Source organism: Podarcis erhardii (genome assembly GCF_964252035.2).
Source record: "Podarcis erhardii genome assembly, chromosome: 9".
In the NCBI taxonomy this organism is placed as follows: domain Eukaryota; kingdom Metazoa; phylum Chordata; class Lepidosauria; order Squamata; family Lacertidae; genus Podarcis; species Podarcis erhardii.
In genome coordinates this window covers 23,006,865-23,034,385 of record NC_138512.1, presented here as the reverse complement: position 1 = coordinate 23,034,385, position 27,521 = coordinate 23,006,865, and the positions used below count along the sequence as shown (strand labels likewise).

At 41.9% G+C, this 27,521-nt stretch overlaps 1 protein-coding gene and 1 long non-coding RNA gene across 3 annotated transcripts in view; one reads left to right on the top strand and one right to left on the bottom strand.

The window, feature by feature from the left end:
* Positions 1-27,521, bottom strand: part of MTUS1 (microtubule associated scaffold protein 1) — a 101,061-nt gene that overhangs the window by 31,940 nt on the left and 41,600 nt on the right. For both annotated transcript variants that reach the window (XM_081875640.1, XM_081875641.1), the window contains 3 exons: positions 21,004-21,138; positions 18,656-18,760; positions 17,246-17,296 (listed from right to left, as the gene is read on the bottom strand). In XM_081875640.1, coding sequence (XP_081731766.1) covers positions 17,246-17,296; positions 18,656-18,760; positions 21,004-21,138 — 291 coding nt within the window. The remainder of the gene's footprint in view (positions 1-17,245; positions 17,297-18,655; positions 18,761-21,003; positions 21,139-27,521) is intronic.
* On the top strand, positions 998-10,933 carry LOC309349717. Its single transcript, XR_014160128.1, has 3 exons — positions 998-1,102; positions 7,438-7,785; positions 10,219-10,933. It is a non-coding gene; the product is annotated as an uncharacterized lncRNA (long non-coding RNA).

Sequence of the window (27,521 nt, the reverse complement as noted above, 5' to 3'; positions counted from 1 at the left end):
TCCAGTACAATGAGAACTAGAAGACACTGGGAAGAAATCTTATGCAACCAATGTAATGCGTTTTAGGCACCGATTCCAAAATTTGTTGCACAAGTGCTTCAGATGAAGCATAAATCGCATGGGGACCACTAACTACCATTAAGCACAACATTACCCCAGGGTAATGTTCAGACAGACATAATGGCATACAAAATTAGTGTCTGATAGAATTACAGCACTTATATGCTGGCATCATTTGTATTTATAACCCACATTTTCAAATAAGCAACTATGTGCTGACCCTTTCCCCCCAAATTCTAATTTCTAAAGTTTGCAAGACAACCATGTCCCAATGCTCAACACTACATTTGCTTTCAGAGATGCCAAAATGTACTGGGACAGATATTTTTAAGTACCTCCTACTGCCAGAACACCCATGTTGTTTGCCTAAATGTTGTGTGTATTAAAGTAATACCCAGAATTGGATGCTCCTAGAGCCACTTTTTGAAGAGTTTGTTGTGGAAGTGTTACATCTCAATAAATCAGCCTGTCATGTGGCTTCCTCAAGTTATTAATCTTCATTCTTTGGTACCTTTCTTCCTAACCAATTCCTGCCCCCCCCCCCTTCTCCAACTAAAGCTCATCTCCCTCTATTAATTGGTGCCCAGTTTTCAATGTTCAACTATCATCTGACTTCTAACACTACCATGCCAAATTATTTATTAAAACCTCATTCTTCACCCTGGCAAGCCATAATCCATCTTCTTCCTCAATTGTTCCCCCTTTCTCCTTTGTACACACAGTTTTAGATTGCAGGCATACTGTTTCCTACGTACAGCATCTTGTCTATTTGCTGTAGGCACTTTAGGACATGAAAATGTACACATCTTCTGGTGACAAATCAGCTGATTAAGACCTAATGGGCACTGAGAATGAAAATTGCAATACTGTTTCGGGATAACTGTTTGGCATATCTAAGTTGCAGCACAGTAGCATTCTAAAATGCGATTCTAAAATGGTAGTGGCAGATCAAGTAATGTGACAGCCCCGCATTCATCAATGTTCAGAAGCCATGTGGCTGAATGCAAGTTGCATTCTGCTCCATAATTCATATACGGAAAAGGTAGGTAAAGATTCTGCTATCCTCACTCCTCTACCATATTGCGTAAAGATTATGGCTTTGCAGGGAACTGAAGGCAACATTGTACGGGAAGCTGCGGAGGGCATCCTTCCTCTTTAGTTCTCACTACTGGCTGGGACTGATGAGTTGGGAGCCCAACGTGGTTAGAGGTTAGTCACTCCCATTTTAGAGTCATAAATGCCTAGTTTACTAGGCTGGTTTCACCATGGCTCAAGCATTTCAAGCCATGAACACTGAGAAAATCATCTCTAGGCCCTAGAAGCATGACTAGTGTTGCCGCAGCAACAATTATACATTAAGGCTCATAAAGCATTATTTACCAGACAGCCCATGACCACAAGCTCCCCCCCCCAATGCCTACAGCACTTTGGAATCATTTTTAATTAAACGTAATAATTTTAAGAGTTTATTACAGACATGTGTGCACCCAATATGCCTTCCAAGTGGGAAACGTTTTCCCAGATAGAAATAAAACAAGCACAAGTTCTAATCTAGTTAACTTCACCACTCCATTAATTAGTATGGGGCTGTAGAAGCAGGTGTAGCTAGGAATTAAACAAATGGAGAAACCAGTCTTGAGTGAGTTCACCCCATGACATTGTTTTTATTCCCTTGATCCTATTAATCTTAGATATACATGTCCCCTGATGAATAGCCATCTGTGTCTTCAAATATACTGTCTGTTAAAACTGCAATATTTAGCCAAAACAGACTGAATTTATTAAAAATATGCTTGACTAAAAAATTATTCCGGATTAATTGAGTAGCAGCTTATTATCTTTAACATAAATACTCTTTAAAAAGCCTGTCTATGGCAGGTATCATACGACATTCCCTCCTTAGAAGATACCTTCTGAGACACAACAACCCTGCAAAAAGAATACTTCTGATTTTTTTTTGCTCCAATAAAAAAAAAATCAGTTTCTTAAATCTGACTATCAGATTATCAGTTGGACAGCAATCTCTCTCTGCAGCTTTCTGCAGACTGTTTTTGAAACTACAGCATAAGAACCAGAAGGTTGGAATCTTATTTTGAAGCTTAACATGCAGTGAATTGCCTATACTTTATGACATACATATTTTGGTTTGGATACAGAATAAATTAGTTGCAATTGGTATTGATGTTAGTCTCACTGATTTCAAGTGGAGTTAACTTTTTGCATAGATACTGATGGGACCTAAGTGCAACTTAAAGGGCTGAATCCACACTAAGTGTATTTTACTCTTCAGAATCTCATTCCTCCCTCAAATGCCTAAATTTGCTATGAAATACTACAGAACCCCATATAAACAGAATACTTCGCCTCTTCAACTACATAATTTTATAATCTTTCTGTATTTTAAATCTTTTGTTGGAAGCTGCCCTGAGTGGCTGGGGAAACCCAGCCAGATGGGCAGGGTATAAATAATTAATAATTATTATTGTTTTTATTTATTATTATTATTACTCATATGTTTTCCAAATACATGCATACATTTGATTAAATATGTATTAATGGAACACCTGCGCCGTGAATCTGGGAAGAACTATATCCCAGGGATTGTGTTTATACCTTTTACCTGTAGTCTATTACCTGGCTGCAGGTGGTGAAACCTTACCACCAGCCCCGACATAAAAAGCCACTTTTCAAGATATTGCCTCCTTCATATACATTGATGTTTAATCTTTTAGCCTTTTAATTCTATGCAACAAATGATGAATACTGGGAAAGATGATCAAAATACTTTTTCTTAGCCATGTCGATTTTCGGGACTGTCAAACTTTAACAAAATTAAACATGCTACGGAAAATGCCATTGGAGCAGCACAGAAGGTAGATGTAAGTTAAAAACACAGACTATGTCTTTCTGTGGCATGGAAATGCTATAAGAATATTGATGCCTCTTCTTTTTACTGCCTAACATAAACATGGCACAGCATTACGAGTGCTGTGGCAGCACAGTGCTTGAGACAGACAGCATTTAAGTAGTAAGAAATAGTAAAAAAAAAAAAAAAAAGGATGTATGGATTTAGCTGTTCATGTCTGAGGTCCAAGATTAAGCCAAGTATGCTCAAATCATACAAATATATTAAACCTTGCAGAGGGGAGGGCAGAGTGGATTTAGAGGCTATTTAAAGTTGAAGCTGTGCAAAAATAGACATCAAAAGCATCTAGTCTACTAAGCCTCACTACTAAAAGTGCTTGCTTTGCAAAATTAAAGCCCTGGAAGGATTAAAATCCTCACTGCCCCTGGGTAGCAAAAGACTGTTCATGCAATAGACCAAGGATACTGACAGAAACTTGCAGTGTGCAGCCAGTATTAGGTTACGCCATCCGCTATGAATCAAATCCTTTGCTTCCACTGTGAAGCTCCCTCCAAACCCTGGTGCTGCTTTCCAGGTGTATTGGACTACAACTCCCATGTCCTCACGGAAATGTAAGACCCCTTCAATGCCATAGCCTTTTGGTATAGATCGGTTTTCCCCCAACCTGTTGGGTTACAAATGTTATAGACTGCAACCCACCAGAGAGCCCAGGGATGATGAGAGCCACAGTCCAAAATGCCTGGAGCGCAAAATGTTGGTGAAGGCCAATACAGATTAGAGGTGCAGAAAAGAAAGAAGCTAAATGCTTAATTAAAGGATGACTCATTTCACAAGCTTGCTCTCTTCACTTCAGTCACATTGGTCCGTTCTTCCAAGACAGAAATACATTTACAAATGGTTTTTGAATGCCTGTGCATGTAACTCTTCTAAACTAGGAACAGCATTCAAATCATAAAACTAAAATATCTCAGGTGGCATGCCAAAAGCAAGGCTTCAAGCCTAAAAAGGCAACTGAACTTAATTTAGGCTGCAATCTTATACCCACTTACCTGGGTGTTAAGTGCCATCGAACACAACCGAGTAGACATCTACAGAACTGCACTGTTAGTGGGTTAGGGCAGCAACGAAACTCGGTGGCAAGAGAGAAGACAGGATATCAAGTGTTCTGTTACAGAACGACTTGCTTCTACGATAGCAGCTTCAAAATAGATCTCTCTCTCTCTCTCTCTCTCTCTCTCTCTCTCTCTCTCTCTCTCTCACACACACACACACACACACACACACACAAACCCAGGGTGTCCTAGTCGCACTTCTGCATGGTCAAGAACTAGATGAGAAGAAAGTTCCAAAAGAGAAGGCAAATTGGAACAAAGTCCAATAGAGGGAGTGGCTGCCCAAAAGCCTACCCAGCCATTCAACACTGGTGACCCAATGGTTAAAGACAGTAGGAACATAGCCTTTACCTGAGAATAATTTTATCATTCAAGTGAGTATGCAAGACAATAGAAAAAAGCCCTACCATACTATGTGCTTCAAGTGTGTCCATAGTGGGGTTAACATGGCTAACATGTGGGGGTCACAAAAGAAAATGACACACAAAGTAGCTTCAAATCAACTTCAACCCCATGGTGAACGAACCTTAAGAAGCTTCCATAACAGATCGAAAGCTGACATTTTCCCATTAATCTGAAATTTGGGACACTGTCTCCCACCCTCCCTCCCAGGAGCCAGCAATCAATTAGTGAGGAAGCCCAGCAACCAGATGACAGAAAGCAAGGATCTAAAAGTGTCCTCTTCACGCACGTAAGCCAGATCTTGTATATGTGTGTAAATAAACCATATACCCTAGGGACACCACAGTCTCTGCTGTGCCTCATTCCCAAAAGGAAACACGGACCTGGGTAAGCATGCCTAGAACCCCTGGAATCTCACACCACTCAGAGATCAGGGTGGTGTGCAACAGTATTCTTTCCATTAGTCGACAGAGACAAATTCTAGACTAAACATCTGTATAGAAACAATCTAGAACAGAGCTTTCCAAATTGTGTGCCGCGGCATGTTAGTGCATTGGTTTTCAACCAGTGTGCCATATAACAAACAACAACAAATTATTTATACCCTGCCCATCAGTTGGATTTTCCCAGCAACTCTGGGCGGCTCCCAACAGAATATTAAAAACACGATAAACCATCAAACATTAAAAACTTCCCTAAACAGGGCTGCTTTCAGGTGCCTTCTAAAAGCCAGATAGTTGTTTATTTCCCTGGGGTGCCTTGAAAGCTGGTCAGGGGTGCTGCAGGCAACACTGGCCCCTGTCTCTCTTTCCTTCCCTCCTTCCTCTGATGCCCTTTTGCATCTCTGCCTCCCAAAGGTTTGCACAGCTGTTTGTTGCAGCATCCCTAGCTACAAGCTCCAAAGGCGAATGGTGCCTCTGGAAGAAACCTCTCTTTGGGGCAACGGCGGCAGCTCAGAGACCAGGGCAGCAGCTGCCTAGAGGACTCCCAAGGAGAGTGGAGAGGAGAAAAGACTGAGGGAACCCTCCACAAGGGAGGGTGTTCAAAAAAGGGTGAGAGGCTGCCAGCTCTGCAGGCAAGGGCTTCTGAGCCCCACAGGGGTGCCACAAAAAGAATGTACTTAGTTAAGGGAGCCGTGGACTCAGAAAGATTGAAAACCTCTGTTAGTCTGTTAGTGTGTGCAGTGTATAGGTGTGTCATGAAAATGCTCCCGGCACTAGTAAAAACTCCCAGAGCTAGTAAAAACTGAATGACTGTGTTGCTAAATGATGCATGTCTAAAAAGTGTGTCATCAACATTAAAGTTTGGAAAGCTCTGATCTAGAACCTGGACATATAGTAAAACTATTGTGCTCTTGGTTTCATAATGTTCCCCAAACAACTGGGTAGGTAGAGGGAGTGCCCCTAAAAACAAAATGTGCCTTTGGGTCCAAACTATCCCGCATTGAGAAACACATGAAGCCAGCTTTGATCAAGGTCCACGAATTATATCTGTCACAGTGAATGATAGGGACTGAAACAGACTAAATCACCCTGAGCCAGACACCTGGAGCTCAGGAACCTCTAAATGAGTAGAGTCCATCCAGAGGATCTCAAATTATGCAAACTATCTCAAACTCGGTCATCCATTTGAGACCAAGTGCCAAGCAAAAAATGACACAGCAAGCTACATCCCTAAGCAGGGCTTTTCACCAAATACACCGCTAATGCTTTATCGGCATCAACACTCAGGCATCAGGAAAATTAGGATCTGGTCTGCCAGCCAGAAAAGGTACAGAAGCTATCTTTTGTCCCCTCCTCCACACACAAAATGGCCTCTTCAAGATTGCTGTTCTTGAGTTTTTACTGCTCATATTACTACACAGTTAGTACTTGCTAATAAGCTCTCCTCAGAAACAAACCTCTCTTCTCCTACCTTTCCACAGATTAGAGACTAACTCCTAATTTGAGAGTAAGAGTCCCACTGACGTTATATTCTTGTGATGCCAGCTCCGACCAATTTGACAGATACTGCATTACTTGTAGAATTTTTCAAAGGAGCACAGCTTCTGACATGTTGTCACTTTATACCAGTCACAGCATCTCAGTTTAATGGCTGCAACCAATATTTGCCTACGTTTGCTAGAAGAGGTTGCTGCATAATGGATGTGCCATAGCTACTCATACTCCTATGCCCAACTAGTCTAGAGCTTTTTGTTGACTGCGCCACTTCAAAGTTAAACAAAGCTCTTCATGGTGCACGCAAGCTGCCGTACACTTGTTTCCTTGGATAAGATTTTGTGATACTCAAGTACAAAATATAAACATTACTTCAAGTTGGCGAGGGCACAAATGTATTTTTTAAAATGGTCATCACTACATGTTAAGTAGGTATCCAATCCCTTTCCAGTTACTGCTTCCGTATGCTTTGAGACAGAAAGCTGTTTAGACATGCACAAGCCACTGAGAATGGACAGCTTATTGATTATTACAAGTCTTCACATAGGGAAACCATATATCAAGGGGAAAAAATAGCCCATATGGTTCAAAACAAACATTGGAATCTGTTCGCCTAACTTATGTGCCTATCTATAATAATAATAGTAATCATCATCATCATCATCATCAGAGACACAATTCATATTTAACCAATATATTACACGTCTTAGAGAAGTTTTAAAAAAATCAAGAACCTCAACAACATTCTAGGCTGCCTTAAGAAGGGTTTCTTTCCTTTTTTGAGGAACTCATTTGGGAGAATATGTTATGTAACCCTAAAAATAGGACACAGCTTTCACAGCAGTATACTCATACAATATTATTCGATATACCCCCCCCCAAAAAAAAATCAGCATATTGCTTACTCAGGAAGAGGAGGACAGGGGAAAATAAAGGAACTCAAGGCTAAGGCAGAACCTGAGTAATTTATACTTGCAAACGTGGGCCATATTATTTGCATAATGAGCTTTTTGCGGCCTGTTCTGCCCTGCATGATGGACCTTTCTTTTTTTCCTGACAGAGGAATGATAAACAGGTCTTGTCCCATTTTAGTGGAGAAGCACATTAGCTGCGGTGGCAAGCATAGCCAATAGTTTTATGAGGCTCCTGCAAAAGGAAGAAAGCCGTCAGTGTGTGTTTTCTACTGCAGCGCCTAGCTCCCAAAAGACACATAGTGGTCCATATATCACAGCTGCAAGGCTGTACCAAATACCCTCCATCAAGGTGGTGACATTGAAACTCCTCAATTACATCTGTGTTGACACACAAAGCAGAACTGGGCTGATCCTGGGAGAAGCACAGTGCCTTGTTTATGCATCTTGAAGGCACCAAAAATTCACTGTTACCAAGTGACCGTGTGCCTTAGGAGGTATGCAATGTTTTGTTATTAATCAGCTAAGAGATTTAAAAGGCACCCCAAAATAATTGGGCATCTAATTCTTGGAAATTGTGGGTTTTTAATACATGTACTTACAAAAAAACCACAGGTAGCAGAGGCTTTCCACTCCTCCATCATGCAAAAGGGAGTGCCTCTTCCAAGATGTGTGTCTGTAATGTGGCATCATCATCATCATCATCTAATAATAATGAAATAATGGTTTTCTCTTTCTTGTTTATAGGCAATTTTAAATCAACTAAAACTCAAGCAATTAACTATGACAGGCATAGGCAAACTCGGCCCTCCTGAAGTTTTGGGACTACAATTCCCATCATCCCTGACCACTGGTCCCATTAGCTAGGGATCATAGGAGTTGTAGTCCCCAAACATCTGGAGGGCCGAGTTTGCCTATGCCTGAACTATGATTTCTTCCACTGGGTGATGCTACCTATTTGTTAAAGGGCTAGGAGTATCAGATACGACACAACAAAAACAAGTTCCTCTTAAAGCATTTCCATGAACATTTATGCTACCATGCTGAGATCAATCAAGCTGGGGGCAGGGAGAGAGCTTTACTTGATGCAAAAAAATTTATAACAGACTTAATGTTGAGCTCTGCAGCTCGGATTATACAATACAGGTCAACAATTCTGGACCCATATCTCATGAGCTCTCTTTCACACGTTCTTGGTGCGAAGAACCTCCACATTGCTGCTGCATGTTTGCATCATTGGCTTGCCAGCAAAGGCTTATGTCTTCAGCAACTTGTATAACCATTTCCCCCGGTTAAGTATTCTAGCCACAGCCATAGCAGAGAAAGCACTTTAACCTTAGCTACCAAATGAAGACAAATTTTACTGACCATCTATGTGCTTAAGGGAACAAAATATGGCCAGCTAGCTACATGGCCAATTACTGTATATAACAAATTTAGCCCCAGCTTTCCAAGACCTATGTGACATGCACATAAAAGAGTCATGAATGCAGTGAAAACAGGGATATTGAAAACCTGGATATCTTCCAAGGTCTGCGTGTAAACATACTGTATTAAGAAAAGGTTTGCTAGCAGGACATTTTTTATATTTTACTTCCAGTTAAGAAGGATGTGCAGTTAATATGTACAACAGCAGAATCAGATCACAGAACTACATGCACAAGAGCTTTCATGTATACACATACAGAACTCAGATCTTGCTATCAAGTCAATTGCAATCTACGCACAGATTTTTTGCAGGGTTGTGTATGTTTGTTTTTTGCAGCTGAGTCTTACACATCAGTTGGTTAGTAGCAATGTTAAGTAGCATATCTACCTATATTCCGATAAAAATATTTGTTGTTTCCCTTCAGCTGTGCCACACATGTTAATGCTTGGATAGCTCACTTGCCTATGAAACATCTGAACTGTAACAATTACCCTGAATTATGAGATCATTCTGACTGCTGTGCTAAGCACACATGCACACACACACACACACACACACACACACAGAGGAGGGGGGGAAGGAGGGAGGTGAGAGCAGGCATGTGCATAGCCATCCTGAATTGCATGTCAAAAATACCCAAGGGACTGAGATGTTAGGAAAGATTATTAGTTGCCAGGCTGAAAAGGAAATGCCCTGGGGAGAAGAAGGGAGGGGGAGACACAAAAACACACTATAAACAGAGCGCATTAAAACTGCTTGGTGCCAGAGACATGATTAAACTCCAAAAAGGACTTTCAGTTACATATTTGCTGGATGCACTATTTGAAACATTATGCTTTCCAAAAATAGAATGTATAAAAAGAAAGCTTCTACATTTTTCTGTTTGATATGCAGTGTAGTACAAAAAATGTTGATGCAGATGTAATTAGGTCACATTTAGAATACATTATGCTTATCCGTTTCTTTCCAGGAACAGTATTTACTATATTTTTACTGCCTATCTATGTGCACTAGAACTAAGATTATTTTTTGTCCAAATTCAGCAATAACCTCTCAGAATTCCATTTAGAACACATTCTGCTTATTACGCTGAATACATTTCAGAACTGTATAGAAGACAGCTTTATTTAAAATACACAGTCTGATTTATAATATATGAACATCTGAATCTATATGCCATATAGTTAAACAAAAATGAAGAACCTGGACCTAAAATCACATTCTTTACTTTATAAATAGATTACACATCTGTCAGATCTCTGTTCTCTCTCCCCCTCCCTCCCTCTCACACACATGCACGCACGCACGCACGCACTAAGAAAATGATGATTAATTTGTCTGACATGGTGCAGTTTAAGGTTTAATGCTGCAAGAAGGAAACAGCACTCTGAACAAATCCTAACTGCTACAGCAGCAGAAGTAAACAAGACAAGATGTCCCCCATACACAGAGAAAAATTACCAACCTGCATGAAAAATAACTGTGTTTTTCCCAAATCCAGCAGGAAGTCGAAGATTTTGTAGCAACCCTTTCGCAGTTAGACGAACATGCATGTTGGATAAGGAGAATTTCGGGGACCATAACATGTCTTCAGAACAATTGGAAGAAAACCAAGCAGGAAAATGCCTCCATGTACTGTCACATACTATATTTGTAACTCAGCACTGAGGCCATGCAGTAGCTGGCCAGAGGAAAAAGGAAAACAAGCTCACAGTACATCAAAAAAACAACAACCTCCTCTTGGTTCTTCACTGAGATTCCACAAACAGATGAAAAGCCAGGAGAATCCAAGAAGGCAGACACTATATCTACAATGTAAACGCTGCTGGCAGCGTCTTTCCCCACCAGATGCTGTAAAACAAAGCTCACCCTTAGAATAAAACTGCTCTGTGAGATTCAGAAGACAAGCAGCCTCTGAATTACATCACACTGTTCATGTTTAATCTACGAAGGGACCCAGGAGGGATGGGGAGGAGGAGGAGGAAGAGGAAGTGGGTGGTCTCCCAAGCTGAATATATCACCCAGTAATGTCACACAACTCATTCTCTTGCAAGACCGCTAGAGGAGAAGATTTAACGTTCCACAAGATGGATTAAGATTATTCCTCATATAACCAAAGGGCCTTTTATCCTTTTTTCACAGTTCTGAAATATGCTTACTCCCAGCTATCATAGCCACTTACACATTTTAGCACTTTCTAACCAGACACATCAAAACGCCCCCCCCCCAAAAAAACCCAATAACCCTTCACCGGGATTCCGCTGATATTACGTATTACTGTTGTTTATGCGCCCGTGAATTCTTGATGAAATTCTTCACTTAAATGGGATCGAGAGAGAAATGCTCAGAGAGGGAAGTCAGGCTGGTTGTGCAGTTTCATGGCACTAAAAATGCCTCAGTTTAGTGACAGGCAACATGCTAAGCCAATACAGTGGTACCTCGGGTTACATACGCTTCAGGTTACAGACTCCGCTAACGCAGAAATATTACCTCAGGTTAAGAACTTTGCTTCAGGGTGAGAACAGAAATTGTGTTCCGGCGGCGCGGCAGCAGCAGGAGGCCCCATTAGCTAAAGTGGTGCTTCAGGCTAAGAACAGTTTCAAGTTAAGGACAGACCTCCGGAACGAATTAAGTACTTAACCTGAGGTACCACTGTACTTAGGAAGACCACATGAATCTGTGTGCTCCAGAAGAGGGGCTTGCAGCCCTTTCTCTCCCCACCTCCCAGTACATTTTGGTGCTGAGCTAAGCCAAGGTTTGGCTTAGTGTGCCATCCAGACCCGGTGATTAAGGTCTCCACTCAGTATTCACTAGCTCTAACCAAGAACAAACATTTGCTTAGCAGTTCTGCAGCAAAAAGGATCAGGGAGGAGTGAAGTGCATGCCAGTTTCATCTCCAGGAGCCTGCGTAGTCCCTTATCTTGGCATAGCATGACATGCAAACCATGCCATGATGATTAAGACTGTGTACACACCATACATTTAAATCACATTCCATACACACACACCGAAAGAAGAATAATGGGAACTGTAGTTTGTTAAGGGTGCTGGCAAAACTGTAGTGCTGAGGGCTAAACTACAATTCCCAGGATTGTAGGGGGATGGAGCAGATGTGTTTTATACATGTTGTGTGTACACAGCCTAAGATAAGAGGGTGCATGCTTTAGACGGTATCCAAAGGAAACCTGCCAATTCAGGAAGAGATAGTAGATGAGTTTTAAAAGGGGAGGGGGAATCTGCTATTGAGCCAATATGTCACATCATGCAGGGACTCACAAGTCAACAGTTATCTATCTATATGTAGGTGTGACTCTAAACCGAAAACATCAGATTTACAGAAGGCTGTGCTTTGCTTTCCTTCAGTTACCCAACACCCAAAGGCAACCTTGGGTATTGTCTAGGGATTTCTGTTACGGCAATAAAAAACAACAGCAGAGTCCCCAACTGTTTGGCTTCATTTAAATTGTTTCTAAACAGCTTTTAATCTGCGGGTGTGTTTTTTCCCATTTTGGAGTTTTGCTGTTTTTTTTAATAAAGGGGTGTAATATGTGTCTGGGAAAAGAGGAGCTGGGGAGACCAGGGGGCCCCAATTGCAGTGGTCCAGGGTAGGGGAAGGTATGGCGTAGGAGATGGGAAAGGCCAGGTAAGGGCACACAGTACAGGCAGTTAGTGACTGTGCCAGCCGTTCCTCCGAACTGGGGAACTGCAGTTGTCCTCAGGTCTGCGGCTGCTGTTGCTAAATGCCAGGTCGGCTCTGAGCAAGACCACCCTCACCCATGATCCGATTATGGATGAGGAAGTCTGTATCACTGAGACCAGGGTGGGTGAACAGGGTGGAGTTGGTCTCACCCAGCTATGGCCACCTGGATACTTGGTGCAGCATCAGAGAAGACCTGAGATTTGGGGAGGGGGAGTTGCTGTGGTCTACAGAATTTCTCTTTCTCTCTCCAGGCTCTCTGTTCAGTTATGTGGGGGGAATAGAGTGTGTCTTCCTGGCACTGAGCCGTCAGGACATAAATGGGATTCTGTTGCTTTGCCACCAGCCTTGCTGCCCAGCTATCTCCCTGCCTGAGCTGACAGAGCTGGTCTTGGAGTTGATGCTGAGGACTCCCAGACTGTTGGGACATCCATGCCAAGACAACTGTCTCTGGGGTAGCTCAGGACTTCATGGCTGCCTTGACCACCATGTGGCTGTCCCAACATGTTACCGGCCCAATGCATGTGGCAGGCCTCATCCTGGACCTTCTTTTCTTGACTGGGGGAGGGATATTGACATCAGCCCCTTATCATGGTCAGATCACTTCCTGCTGGTGTTTAGGCTTTCAGCGCCTTTTCCCCTCTGCAGAGGCAGGTGACCTATGAGGATGGTCTATCCTTTGAGGCTAATGGAGCCAATGGGTTTATAGATGGTTCTGGGGAGTTCTCCAGCTGATCTCTCTGATGCTCCTGTCAAAGCCCTGGCCAACTTCTGGAACATCCGAATGGCTCAAGCCATTGACATCATCGCTCCTGAATGCCCTCTTCTGCTTTGTGGAGCACTCTTGGCATATTACACTGATCCTGACCCAACTGCACTGGCTGCCAATTAATTTCTGGGCCCAATTAAGTGTGATGGTTTGTCCTATGAAGCCTGAATGGCTCAAGACCACAATGTATCAAGGACCGACCTGGACTCTGCATTCATCATCTGAGGCCCTTCTTTGTGTGCCTCACCCCTGGAGAGGACCAGAGGGTGGTAACACAAGAACTAGCCTTTTCTGCAGGGGCTCCCCCTTTTGTGGAATGCTCTCCCCAGGGAGGCTGGCCTGGCACCTTCACTACAAAACATTTCTCTATAATCAGGCCTTTGGCTGATTAACATTCTATGTCCCTTAAAATGTGTTTTTGGGAAGGTGGGTATGGGCTTGGTTTCATTTTTATTATGTATTTTGTGTTTTCATTTTGTATTTCTATGTTGTGAGACCTTCAGATGCAGTATACAAATTTAAGAAACAAACACACAGATGGTTGGTGTGAAACTTCCCGACCTCAAGAACAACAACAAAGCAATGTAAAATCTGATCTCCAGGTCTGTATCCAGCTTCAAGCAAAAGACAGATATTTCTTTACACAGAAGTATTTGCAGGCCCAGGCACAGTAAACCTGCAAATGCCTGAGCAAAACCAGGGGCAGAGTAATAAAGACACAACAAGCCAGTTCTTTGGATTAAATAGGTCACAACTTTATTCTTTACTGATGTAATATGGTCTTGGCTTAGACATTGGGTGCGTATCCTGTATCAACCAGCCCAATCTGCTGGCTCATCATTCCAACAGGACCGATCCTGGGTTAAGGACCACTCCGTGATGCACATCAAATGGAGACGTCCCTCCAGGATGCCATTTTGTAGGGGGTCTGAGACCCACGCACCCCTGTCTGGGTATTCTAATAGAGGCACTCCCAGCCAGACCACTTTACTGGGGTATCCCAATTCTTTGGCACAGGAAAGTAGGGTAGTGCGCTGGTCCACCCCCTTTGCCTAGACTAAGAATGCAACCCAATGTTTTATCCACCACACAAGGCAGCCCCTCCTGCCCACTTGCTGCCAAGCCATCGATACCTGCAACCAGTCCTGAAGGTGATATCCTTTGTTGCCCATATGGGAAGGATGCATGCCATCAGGCCTGAACAAGGAGAGCATTGTAGTTGAAGGTAACACCAGAGTGCCGTATTGCACAGCCTGTCACCTGCAGCAACTTGCACAACATCACTCTGTCCACTTTTTCCCTGGCACAGCTGATAGCTGCAGGCTCTGCAGCACTCTGCCAGAGCCGCCTTTCCAACAGTTCTGACCAGGAAATGGTGATAAGAGGATGTGCTGCTTGCAGGGACTGGAAGGTCTGGAAGGTAGAACCTAGCTGTTTTCTACATCTGTCTCCAACCTTAAGCAAAAGACTCATCCTTCTTTACTACTTACTGCTGCTCTCTGGCACAAGGAACCCATGTGTTAAGTCTGGAGAGAGATCTGGAGAATTGCTAGATTTTATATTTTCAACTGTGGTGAAAAACATAGTTTGCTCTTTACTTCTTCCCACACTGCTGCATAAGACTGATAACAATGCAGACTTTATGAAGTCAGTTTTTCTCTCTTCCCACCTTTGACACCCTTTGCCGATGAAGTGCTCTGAAGGACTTGAGTTTGCTCACTGTTTTGTGGCACTTTTGAGAGGCCCAATAAAATGTAATTGGTCTACTGTGGTTTTCTGGCATTTCTCTACCTTTGCTTTGAAGAAACAATTTGTTCAAACCCACTGGAAAAGCAACAAGGTATATAGTTCTCCTTTCAAATAACAATAACTTCCTACCATTCTATAGAAAGCCAACCAAGCCAAGGAAGGAATCCAAACAAAACAAGACAGAATACAATCCAATTTATTGCTAACTTCCTTACATTACAAGGCCCAGACCTCACAGTCAATATATACTAGGTACAAGAATGCTCCTATCCTCATTTTTCAAAGAGATCTCCCTTTTTCATCCATCAACCCACAGCTGCCAACTGCCTAACTGAATCTTCCACCTTCACGCCAATGGCTCAGCTGCTCTCAGAATCTCACTGTACAATCCAATCTCAGAAAAAAATCACATCTGAGTACGTGACCCGAAAGACACAGAATTTAAAGACACAGCAACTCTTTTCATGTGAAATTTACCTAAAAACATTTCCATCATTTACAGGAGCCTTTGATTTCATAGAATCATAGAATTGTAGATTTGGAAGGGACCCCAAGGATCATCTAGTCCAACCCCCTGCAATGCAGGAATTCCTAGATGTAAACATAATGCTTAAATACTGTGTGGAGTCCTATACAATTATCATTGCAACACTGCCCCATGAGGCATTTACTAGGTGTCAGGAATGTGGTTAACATCTGCAGAGCTACTGTTGTGCAAATATTTGTCTCATGCTGCATATACAGAATAACTCTTAGTCTGCTCACATCCCTTAATATTTTGGGTCTACCAATTAATCCTGATTCAATAAAGAGACAATCAGTTTGAGTAAATCATGATTAACATTGAACTACCGAGTCAACAGGAAGAAGCCTTCAAGAGCAATTGACAACGCTAGGAACCTTTTTAGACCTATGCGTTGAGGAATCCAGTATCACTAAGGCATCTATAATTAACATTTCATGTTATAAGTAGCACTTCTAATTCAGCACATGCCATTCATCACTCTTTGTTGACACGCAGAACCATTAAGGTAAATGAAGGTTTAGCCAAATGCATTATTTACTGCTGAGCTCTAAAACTGAAGGCAGGTGTACAAGACTTGGAAATGGCAAGTGAACATCTTACTACATGCAGATTGCTGGCTTAACCTCTACACTGCAGACCACAATCAAAGATAAATATATGAAGGCTGTGTTGCTCAATGACAAATTGTATTTGGCATTACATACAAAATTATTACATCAGATGCTATCAACTCCAACATTTTAGTTCAAATACTTTCTTATATGCTACACAGGAGTCAGAACATCAGTTTAGCTGGTCTGGTTGGTAAAGTACGTTTGGTTCTCTAAGCTTTATGTCAACCTCAATGTGATGGTAAACTCGTCACCTGCATGATTTAGATATTAAATAGCAGGTGCATGGGGATGGGCCAATCAGGGCCAGAGTTGCAGTGGAGCTGTTAACTCTTTCCTGCCATGTCACAGTCCCAACACAATATGCCCCCCTGAAGCTGCTATAGTTAGAACAGGATGGGAACTCCCATTGGAGAAGGAGTTAGTGTTCTGTAGATTGATTACAACATTGGCAAACATGTTGATAAGAGTGTTTGCGCAAAGCTAACACAAAAGAGGGTAGAGAGGACCAACAGCAGGCAGTGTTTTATTTCTTACCGTATGTGTATGCTACCTATGAATAACCTGCAGCCCTCCTGATTTTCCTCATCTAAAGTTGCCTCTGGTTTCAGAGCACAGTTGGAGGGAGGAAAAGATTAAAAATAACATAAGGGGCATTTGCAGGGGAAGAATTAAGCCTTATTAAAAAAACAGAGTTACGAATCAGGGCCAAATGAGATGGAATTCTGGCAGCAGGCCCACCCAAATCATGTATGAGGCAAGGAGCATGTGAGGCAAAAGCTAATGAGCAGAAAGGGTGCTGAATACACTCCCTGCCTTGCCACTCCCCATGAGCTTTTCCCCCAACCAAGCTCTGGAAACAGAATTAAACCTAATTCCAGAACTCAACCCACACTGGAAGACTCTCAGTGGGGAATGGAACCATGACTTCTGTTTGTAGCAAATGATAAAGACAACCCCTGGAGGGTCACAGGTTCCCCATGCTTGGACAACAGAGATGTCATACTACCAGTATAAAAGTCTCATATCAAAAAAGGTGCAGGAAACAAAAAACACTAAAGTTTTCGCCAACTGCTTCACCCAGAACACCACCATAAAATATACTTAGGATCAGGACTGGAACTCCTCCTTGCTAGCGCAATACTTTTAGGAACAAAAGGGAGTGATTGAACTCACCAGAACTGAATGTAGACAATAAACTTCGAGGTACATTTTGTCCTGAAGGTCCTGCAAAAGACAAAAACATAACTTGAACTGTCATACTCTTTAAAAAAAGGAAATAAAATGCACACACTATCCTTATGGATCAAGCTACTCCTCAAAAGCAACATACCCAAACGTAGCCAAATGGCTCATTCTATACAACCAATACCAAACAAAAAACACAGAAAATGCTACTTCAGAATTTGGGTAAGTTGGAGGGACACTTGCCTCTCTCAGGATTGTACTCCAAATTGTTTCATTCTCCTGAGCAACTCCCTGACAACATAGGATTTCATGTGCATGTTTGGAGGGAACCCATGCATGTGAAATTTGTAGGGTTGAGGCAAATAACTAACGGTTGGAGTTGCAGGCAGCTAACTATTGCCCACACTACTCAAAGTAGTTTCTCCAGCTAGGAAGGAGCTGCCAGGCAACTGTTACATGTGCTTGTATGAAGCATATATATTTGGGCTTAAGTGGATTATCTTTAAACTCTTCAGGCTCCCTTTAGATTATTTTTTTAAGTACTTGGTCATACAGTGAGTGGATTTAAGAAGCAGGGATATGCTAAATCTTCCCAATTATACATTTTGCCTTGCTGAGAAGTGACATGGTATGTTATCGGCAAATGTGAATATGCAATTATCACTAGGAGGGCAGGCTTTTCCAAACTGCAATACTGCATACTGTTTCACTGTTAGCATCATCATGTATTATTCCATGTTTAAAGGCATAAGCCTTGATTTCTGCGCATTTTCTTTTTTCTCTCTTTATAAGAAGAAATGCTCCTTAAAAAAAAACAACCACCACCGCCACTATTCTGAGACTAGGTAACAAAATTAGGTTAATATATGCATGGTTCCTCATGCTGCTATGCATCATTCTGAACTTCTTTTTAAAAAATCCTTCCCCGTTCTGAACAATTAACTTAAATGAATGAAAGTCAGCACTGTTTTTGCAGGTTTGTAATAGTTGTTTGGAAACCTATTACTTTATCCACAACATTTATCTACAAATTTAGTTCCCTAGGTGGAACAAATAGCAAAATGGATACTGCCATCATAGAATACAACAATTCTTACACGCACCAATAAGCATTTCCACTCAGTGGAATAAGCATAAACTTAAGCTTTAAAGTAAATGGGGAAAAACACACAGGTACACTTGCCTTAGTCAACACCAGTGCTTAGATGCCCAGGGTTGAGCAAAATCTGCAAAATCCAAGACAAGTAATGTTTCCTAACATTATAATATTGTATAAGCACCATGCCAGTTAATTAATCCTTGAGCCATTTGGATAGAAATGATGTTGGAGATAACACAGATGAACTTATAACCTTAACTAATATCACCACGCAAACAAAAATGGGACTAATACTTTACCCAGCTGCTGATTCCCTCTTGTATCTCTGGTTTTCCTTCCTGGAAGAAGTGCCCCAGAAGATTTTGGCAGACATTGGCTCACTGAGCTCAACTTGCTTTTCACTCCTTTAAAAAAAAGGAAAAAGACACCCCCACAAATAAATTAGACGCTGATATAATGAAAGTATCCAATGCATCCGTAAACTTTATATGAACCACCTGACACCTTAGAAAGCCACTCATCAGTGTAGACAATGCCGAGCTCGATGGATCAATGATTTGACTCAGTATAAGGCAACTACCTGTGCTCCTAATGATATAAAAAATAAAAAAACTGCTGCCACACCATGCCAACCCCTTTCCCCCCATAAGGCCTAGAAGGACATAATGCACTGAGCTGGAGATGGGACAATGCCCAACATGGTGTCAGTCTCATCATGCTTTCTATTCAACTAGAAATTACAAAGGGTAACAGGGGGGAGTACACAGAGTAGCAATACCAGTCCCATTTCTCAGGATGCCTAGAAAGACTGTTTGGACAGTACTTCTCTCTCCACCCAACTTTTACGTGCAGCAAGTTCAGGAGAGCATGTTGGGTTTGCATGCTTATTCTCCCCCACCATACACACACTATAAAGAGAGTATTCATCCAAACAGCCCTAAGATTTTTCTCTCTCCCACACAAGACTGCAGCTAATTGTACTTTTAATTTATCAGCAGAAGGGACTACATTCTGCTAGGTTCCAGATCACACCTGGAACTATTCAAGGTTCTGTGACAATACTGCCGAATCGATCAAGTGTTTTCCACATAAAGAACATTCCATATGATTTACAGGAAAAGAAAAATCAATATTAGGGATTCTGATTATTTCTTCTGCCTAGGGAGATTTTTGGTAGATGTGGTCAGTCCTTGTCTAAATTACCATGCTGGTCTTTACCTGAACACTGCTTTCCAGCTTAGAAAAATCATTATGAAGACATTAGGCTGTCTCCCCCCCCCCCTTGGTCATTTAAGCGGCAATAGTTTCAGGGTTCTCTTCCCCCACCCACAAAGATTATCACCTATTTTAATCTTGTGCTGGAAGAGATCACTGGAAGAGATCACATGGCAGTCATTTAATTAGCCCCTGACCTTTTCCCTTCCACTGATTTCAGCTGCCTAGCATGACCTGTAAGAATTCTTGGCTGGGACTACGCACTTCTATGGTTTGTACAGTAGCACACTGCTGGTATTTAAACAAGCAGACGTACTCCTCAGCTACAGTTAGACAATCATCCATCAACGTTCCAGCATGTGCTTCATTGCTGGCAATTTGGTAGCTTCCTCATCTCATATTGCTTACTGAAGGAAAACATATGCCTGGTTTTTAAAATTAAAATATCCCATCTTTTCTATTTTTAAGCTTGCAAGAGTCATAAATCTCAGAACTAATATGTAGGGCTTGTCATGTAAGGCACTGGTCTCCTCCTGCCCCTCCTGAGCAAGGCTAGAATGAATTTGCCACTAAAGCCTTCAGAGCCATAATATATATATTTAAAACTATCTGGCAGGGAGATGGGAGATCCCAGTGACAATTTACACCTGAGATAACTATCTTCCTCTGATCCCAGAGTGACGCCAAACCTCTACCTGTCAAAATATCTGGGTTCTGCTTCACTGGAGACTGCCTGACCAACGACGAATCTTTGTCCCTGCCCTCACATCAGGGTCCGTCCCCTTCCTAACGTAGGGGTCCAGGAAATATATTGGTAAGACTAGATGAGCCTTGTGGTCCCTTACAACTCTACAATTCTACATTTATCTATCACTGACCATTGTAGAGCCTGCAACCACACTCCTAAGTAGACTGAGAACACTTATGCTATCATCAAACAAATAGCTTGGGATCAGTCAAATTTTTAGCCACAGAGCTCTGATTGTTTTTCAGTCAGAGCTCTGTTTTGACCCTTTGTGTCCTTCCCTTCCTCCTATTTTATATAATACTGGGTAATTTTGATTTCTGGGTTTGAAGTGTATGGTGGCCAAGCTCAGTAATTCTTGTAAATTCCCACATGCCAAGATCATTTTGGTCCATGCTACTGCAGCTTAGGATCAGGGTTGTTAAAGATCAGATGTTCTCTGGGAGAAGCAAGGGGCTGTGGGTTCTATTTACACTCTGAGCAATTTTTAAGGGAACAGGCCAGCCAATGCAGAGCACATTATTCCAAGGGCCTGGGATCTAAGATTTAATTGAGCCCCATCACCCCTGCTATATTTATTCCTGTCTGGGGGGGACAAAGGCTGGAGTTCATAAGGATGAGGTGGCAGCAAGGACATGGGAGCTGCTTGAATAAAAGTGAAGTCAGCAAGCTTAAGAGATGAGATACCTTTTGGGGTGCTTTTCAGGGAAAGCACTCTCGGCCTAGGAATGGGCTTTAGAAAGATGGATTCAGCTGTACCATTCTGACAAGACGACTTCGAAGGCCACTCTCCATTTCTGATTATAATTGTGGCACTTGTAGCTATAAAGGAAAAATACAAGCCATAAAGAAGTTAAGTTGAAGTACCACATACCAAGAAAATACATGCCAAATATTCAACACTTGAAACTCTTTTTGCTATCAGAGAAGTCTTGATGTTATAGTGCAGCAGCAAACACAGCAAGACTTGCGGCAGCTTGAAGACTAACAAATTTATTATGGAATACACTTTCAGATGTATCAAGTATTATCCTCTGTTGTTAGAAATATATCTGTACATGGAGAGTCAACAGGCACATTAAACTCTGGTATTCCTTACAGTGTTAAGATAGACTTAGCATCAGGTGCCACAAAGTTTGAAAGTGGAACCCCATCTATCATTGCTGATGGGCTGCTCATACCTAGACCTAGGGACACAAAGGAAACAACTACAAAACCGTTGTGTAAATAATTGCAATGTAACATGCATATGCTCCATTTGTGTACATAGATTTAGTCAATCCACCAGTCTCCAACACACAAACACTTACTCGTAGGGAGGCATCCCTCATACAAAGATGCATATCTGGTTTAACAATGCCATAGTGTATTGTCTAATTTTAGGCGGCTATTGTAAGAGGACTGAGACAAGCTACCACGTTTTCATTACAGTACACTCCCGAAAGGAGTTCCAAAATTATTCTTCCTACAGATCTATTTTCCTCCCTCTATATTGTTGTTCCTTTATAATTTCCCAGTTACTCTACACAATGGGCCTGCTTCCCTGGACTATTCATTTATTTGGCACTATAGTTGTAGCATTACATTATTCTTACCACTATTATTAGCTTATATAGCCACTTTCTTAATCCTAGGAACTGCCCAATATTTAGTGTATCCCTTCTACATCTTTATTCATCCCACTATCCATATAACGTCCTCATGAAACAAGGCAGAGTTTTTACAAAGTTTTTCCTATTGGGAAATTCCTATTTTTAAACAAAGTGAGCCACTGTTGTCTGTGCTCTGAGCACCCGTAAGGAGTGGAGAGGAGGAAGCTGGAGGAAACACACCAACTCCAGGTGTCTACCACTAGTCATTTCAGGGGGGAAACTTTCAATTTTTGCTTCATATGAAATTAGCACTCGCTTTCTGAGACACTTCTTCACTCCTCTCTAACGTACTGCAAAAAAGTATCTCCCACTGGGGCTCTGCTTGCAAATAGCAAAGCCAATGGCATGCTGCCCACTAACCAAAAATGAAGGATTAAAAAAAATCCCGGAACAATACTGCTCGCAGCTCATACCTGCTGTATACAGCACATGATCACAAGGAAATAAAACATGTATGTATCTTATAAAATGTGCCCTAGCCTGCAAAAAGCTTCTGCCACAATAAAGGCATGTGTACATACAACATTCCTGATCTCTTAAATCATGGGAGATCACAACCCCTTCCTTCTCCTGTGCATAACTTCAGCCTGCTCATGTTCCTTCCGACTGGATCATGATTTACACCAGTTTCGAAACCCTACTTGATAGGGTTGGCAGGAGATGTGTAGCCACATTTGCAGGAGCAGCCAAATCCCAGTCCCCTTACTGCAGGTATTTGAAAACTACAGCAATCCAGCTATGTTGAGTTCTACATTGTTCATTCTTTAGTCCGAATCTCTATTTAAAAGCCTGCTCACTTTATTTTAAGATCGTGCCCTTATTTTGCACCAACGCAATTTACCTTGGTGGAAAAGGAAAGCAACACCAACAAAAGGGAAAGGGAATTTTGTTCTGTAAGGAAAAACAACAACCGTCAAGCCGACAGCCATGAAAGCCTCTGTCTGGGAACTGCCATCAGTGCCAGAGGGAGAGAGCAAAATCCAGAGGGATTCCAGAGAGCGTCCCAGGATTGGGAGAGGCAGCCCCTCTTCTGGGGAAGAGAATCAGCGTAGCACCAGTGGAGAAGGGGGGCAGATGGGGGAAGTGGCGAGGCGGTCCCATGACTCCTTGCCGGGGACCAGCGGGGAGAGTAGAGGTCCTCCGCTGCCCAGGCCCTCCTTGCGCAGAAGGCTTTCGCGCAGGGAGAGTAGGAGGAGACTGGGTGTCAAAGAGCTTCTTTGCTGGAGGAGGTTTAAGAAACGCGCACTGACGGATACTGCCAGCGATTGAGACAGCCACGGGTGAGTGGCTGTCCGGACAGAAAAGGTTCACTCAGGCAATACAGCCAGGTGTTTGCACCAGCTTACGCACGAGCAACCCCTAAAACCATCATAGCCTCCATATGGATACTCAGACACCACATGCTTGAAACACAAAAACAGCTCCTGTAAAGAAGGAAGCATCAGTGTACTGTCTGGACTTCTTTTTCTCTATGGTCACAGTAAGATCCCAGCACTATGTTCCTATTGTTCACTGTGAATATTCTATGTTTAGTGTTTCAATGTTTTTTAACACAAGGATGGACATTATACAGAATGTGGCACAATAATGGAAACTGTGGCATATGGGATTTCGGTGAAAATCATTTGACAATCATTCTTAAAGAAGTCATGATAGTGCTGGCATGCAACTTTCCATAGCTTAGAGCCACTCATTTCAGAAAAATCTGGTAGATTTTTTAAAAAATCACATACTTCTAATCAGTGCTTTTTTCTTTTTAAAAAAATGTTTAGTGGTACTCTCATTTTCCTACTCATATTGAAATACTGCCCCTCAATGAGGCCAAACTTAGATTCACAAAATGTTTAGGGGTATGAGTCCCCCTATGTCCCCCCCCCCGAAAAAAGCACTGCTTCTAATACACTCTGACATCTACTATGTTCATTTTGAACAAACTAAGAGATACTTCACAAATTACGGAATAGAACTGGTCCCCAAGTTTCTACAACTGGCCAGGCATATCTATGCTATAATTTTTGAAGGACATTCACATGTCAAGCACTGTATATCGACCACTCAACTAGTCCGGACCCCAGGGTCATGTTTACCGTGATGTGTAAAACCCCTTTGAATGTTACAGAAAACATATGGTCAGACAATAACAAGCATCTATTAAATGAAGCAGAAAGTGACTCTAGTATTTAAATCATTTACAGTCCTCCAAACACTCTTCCTTTGTTGTGGCACTTGGTGATAAATACAGGGGTCAGCAAACTTTTTCAGCAGGGGGCCGGTCCACTGTCCCTCAGACCTTGGGGGGGGGGCAGACTATATTTTGAAAAAAAATATGAATGAATTCCTATGCCCCACAAATAACCCAGAGATGCATTTTACATAAATGCACACATTCATGTAAAAACACCAGGCAGGCCCCACAAATAACCCAGAAATGCATTTTACATAAAAGGACACATTCCACTCATGTAAAAACACGCTGATTCCCAGACCGTCCACGGGCCAGATTTAGAAGGCAATTGGGCTGGATCCGGCCTTAGTTTGCCTACCCATGGTTGTGTTGCTGCAAAAACATGTAGGCTATTCTATCATTACACCTTGTTAGGTTAGCTTTGGTTGTTGAATTTATGTATTGCTTCCCACCTAAAGTGATTTACAGCCAAGAAAAAAACCCTACAATAAATAAAAATCAAAGAAGCTTAGTTTAGTTTTGTTTTATTTTTTAAAAAGCTTTAACTGTATAACTATATAATTGCTGCTGCCCAAATGCCTGGGAAAACAAAACACCTTTGCTTGGCACCCAAATGATGACAAGGCTGGCATCAGACAGACCTCTTAAGGAGAGCATTTCATAAATGGAGAGAGTGCCACATAAAATGCACTTTCTTTCATTTCTACCCTCCTGAACCCCTTCAGAGGGGGCACATAGAGATGGGACTCAAATAACGATCTCGTGGTATTGATAGATACATATGGAGAAAGACAGCATGGCACTTGGTTTCTTCAAGATGGCACAGTTCCAACATTAAAAAAAAAACCAAACCAAAATATAACACTTTTTAAAAACACCACCCTGCACAGCTGACTTAAAACCATATTACAAATATGTTCACTCAGATTAGATGAGTACAACAGTCTAGTCAAGCAGAACACAAGTCTGTCAAATAAGGCAATGGGCTTTCACAACTTACTCTCCTTCCCATGGCCCTAACTCACAAAACCTTCAATGCGTATCAATGTTTTTTTTGTGTTTTTTTTAAGAAGGCCCATTTAATTACATTTAGAATACATGTTTGCTGGCAAGGCAGATCTGATGTTTCAAGTCTGCAAGACTTGCTGCATGTCAGAACTCATCATGATGAAAGAGTGGTCTACTGACCTAGTTTAGTGATAGCAATGCACTGGGTCTTTGCAAGGAATCTTGTTACCGTAACAGTGTTTAAAGATACTGTTCAAAGGGAATTAGCACAGTGTAATATAAACTAATATGCCTGAATGAAATGTGCAATCAAATCATTTTTAAATGTCCTCAGTAGTGATTTAGCCTATGCCAGGATGGTAATAACCAATTAATAGCATGCAGGCTGCTGACTTAGCTTATTTTTCAGGAGTATATCATTTTCTGTACCTTCTCAGTGGCCAGGAAATATAGCAAGAAAAATGGACCAGATTTTCTTCTTCCATGTGTATCCTGCTATCTGAGACGGACAGATCAGTCTGTTCAAGACAGAAAGTGGCTAAATGATCCCTACAACCTGTTAATTTTCAGGCTTAACCTTTCCATATTGTTGTATCACTAAAAGAATAAGAAAAAATATTCCAATACTCATGTGAGAAATTGACTACCTTAAGCTAAGGCCAAACTTGCTGAGTTGTTTGGAGGCAAAACCTGTACATGCCAGGTTTATCAGAATTTAACATAATCCAGCAAGATAACAAATTTGCAGTGCAAATGCCAACATTCATTTTTGTTAGAATTCCAAGCCCAGTGGTCATTCTCAGTCTTGTTAATGAAGACATAGTTTACTCTATTTGTTGAGAATACAACTGTTCCACTGCAAAGAGGAAAACACACTTTATAAGCTTGCCAATAGTTAATATAATCTAACTTCAGCTAGTAAGATCTAGGTTAGATTACTGCAATGCATTATATGTGGGGCTGCCTTTGAAGACAATTTGGAAGCTACAGCTAAGGCAAATTCAGAGATGAAGTTACTAACTGGGACCAGAAAATCTGAGCCTATGACACTACTTCTGGCATATCTGTACTGCTAACGGTTAAGTTTCCAGGCTCAATTCAAAGTGCATCTTTGGGCCTCAAAGACTACCTCTCCCCCACATGAACTAGCCCAGACCCTACAGCCTTCATCAGAGGCACTTTTCTGTGTGCCACATCCAAAAAAGGTGCAAATGGTGGAGATATGAGAACAAGCTTCTTCAGTAGTGGTTCCCAGTCTATGGAATGCTCTCCATGTCTGGCACCATCACTGTCGGTTTTGAGGCACCAGGCTAAGCCCAGTAGACCTGAAGGAGCGTCTCCACCCCCACTGTTCAGCCCGGACACTGAGGTCCAGCGCCGAGGGCCTTCTGGCAGTTCCCTCACTGCGAGGTTACAGAGAACCAGGCCGAGGGCCTTCTTGGTAGTGGTGCCCACCCCGTAGAACACCCTCCCATCAGATGTCAAGGAAATAAACAATTATCTGACTATTAGAAGACATCTGAAGGCAGCCCTGTTTAGGGAAGTTTTTAATGTTTGATGTTTTATTTTATTTTTTATATTCTGTTGCCAGATGGGCGGGGTAGAAATATTATTATCATCAACCCACACTTTGGGGGCATGTGGAGAGGGGGGACTAGTCCTTACTGTATTCGTGGATGGTACATAGTTTAAATTTGGTTTTTAATTGATTTTATTCATTTATATTTTATTTTGTTCAAGTCACTTCAGCAGACCCACCCCCCCAAAGTGGCTAATAATGAAAATAATAATGCTGTTCTGGTACAAGTCATTCATAAGGCAGCCTTTTTCTTTCTTCCTCATCTCATTGCCCTCTCCAGCATATCTGAAACACCATCTCTGACTATAGCATAAGAACAGTTCTATTGAAAACTCTGCATAAACTCAGTTTCAACCATGCTGAAGGGAAGGCAGTTTCCTTAAAACCGGTGGTGGCGGCTGGTGGGCAGGGATTGGGGGGGTAAGAGAAAGAAAAACAGCCCAATCTCAAAACACACACACACTGCAGAAACTACATTTAAAAAGAGAGTGAGTGAGAGAAAATGACATAAAGCATTGGGCACACAAAGCAACAGAATTGTTACTTTCCACTTGCTTTAAGAAAAAGGTTTTACAGATATGCACTGTTGTTTTTTTAAATCCCAACCGCTTTACTGAACAAGCATCTTACTTTGACCTTAGAATGCTCCAAAAATGTATCAGTGTAAGATTGTATGGTGTCTCCCATGGGCTGTTGATGCGTCTGATTCCAAACTGCGCTCAGTAAAGTCATACATTCACACACACACAAACACACACATTTGGGAAGGAGTGGGTGTGAA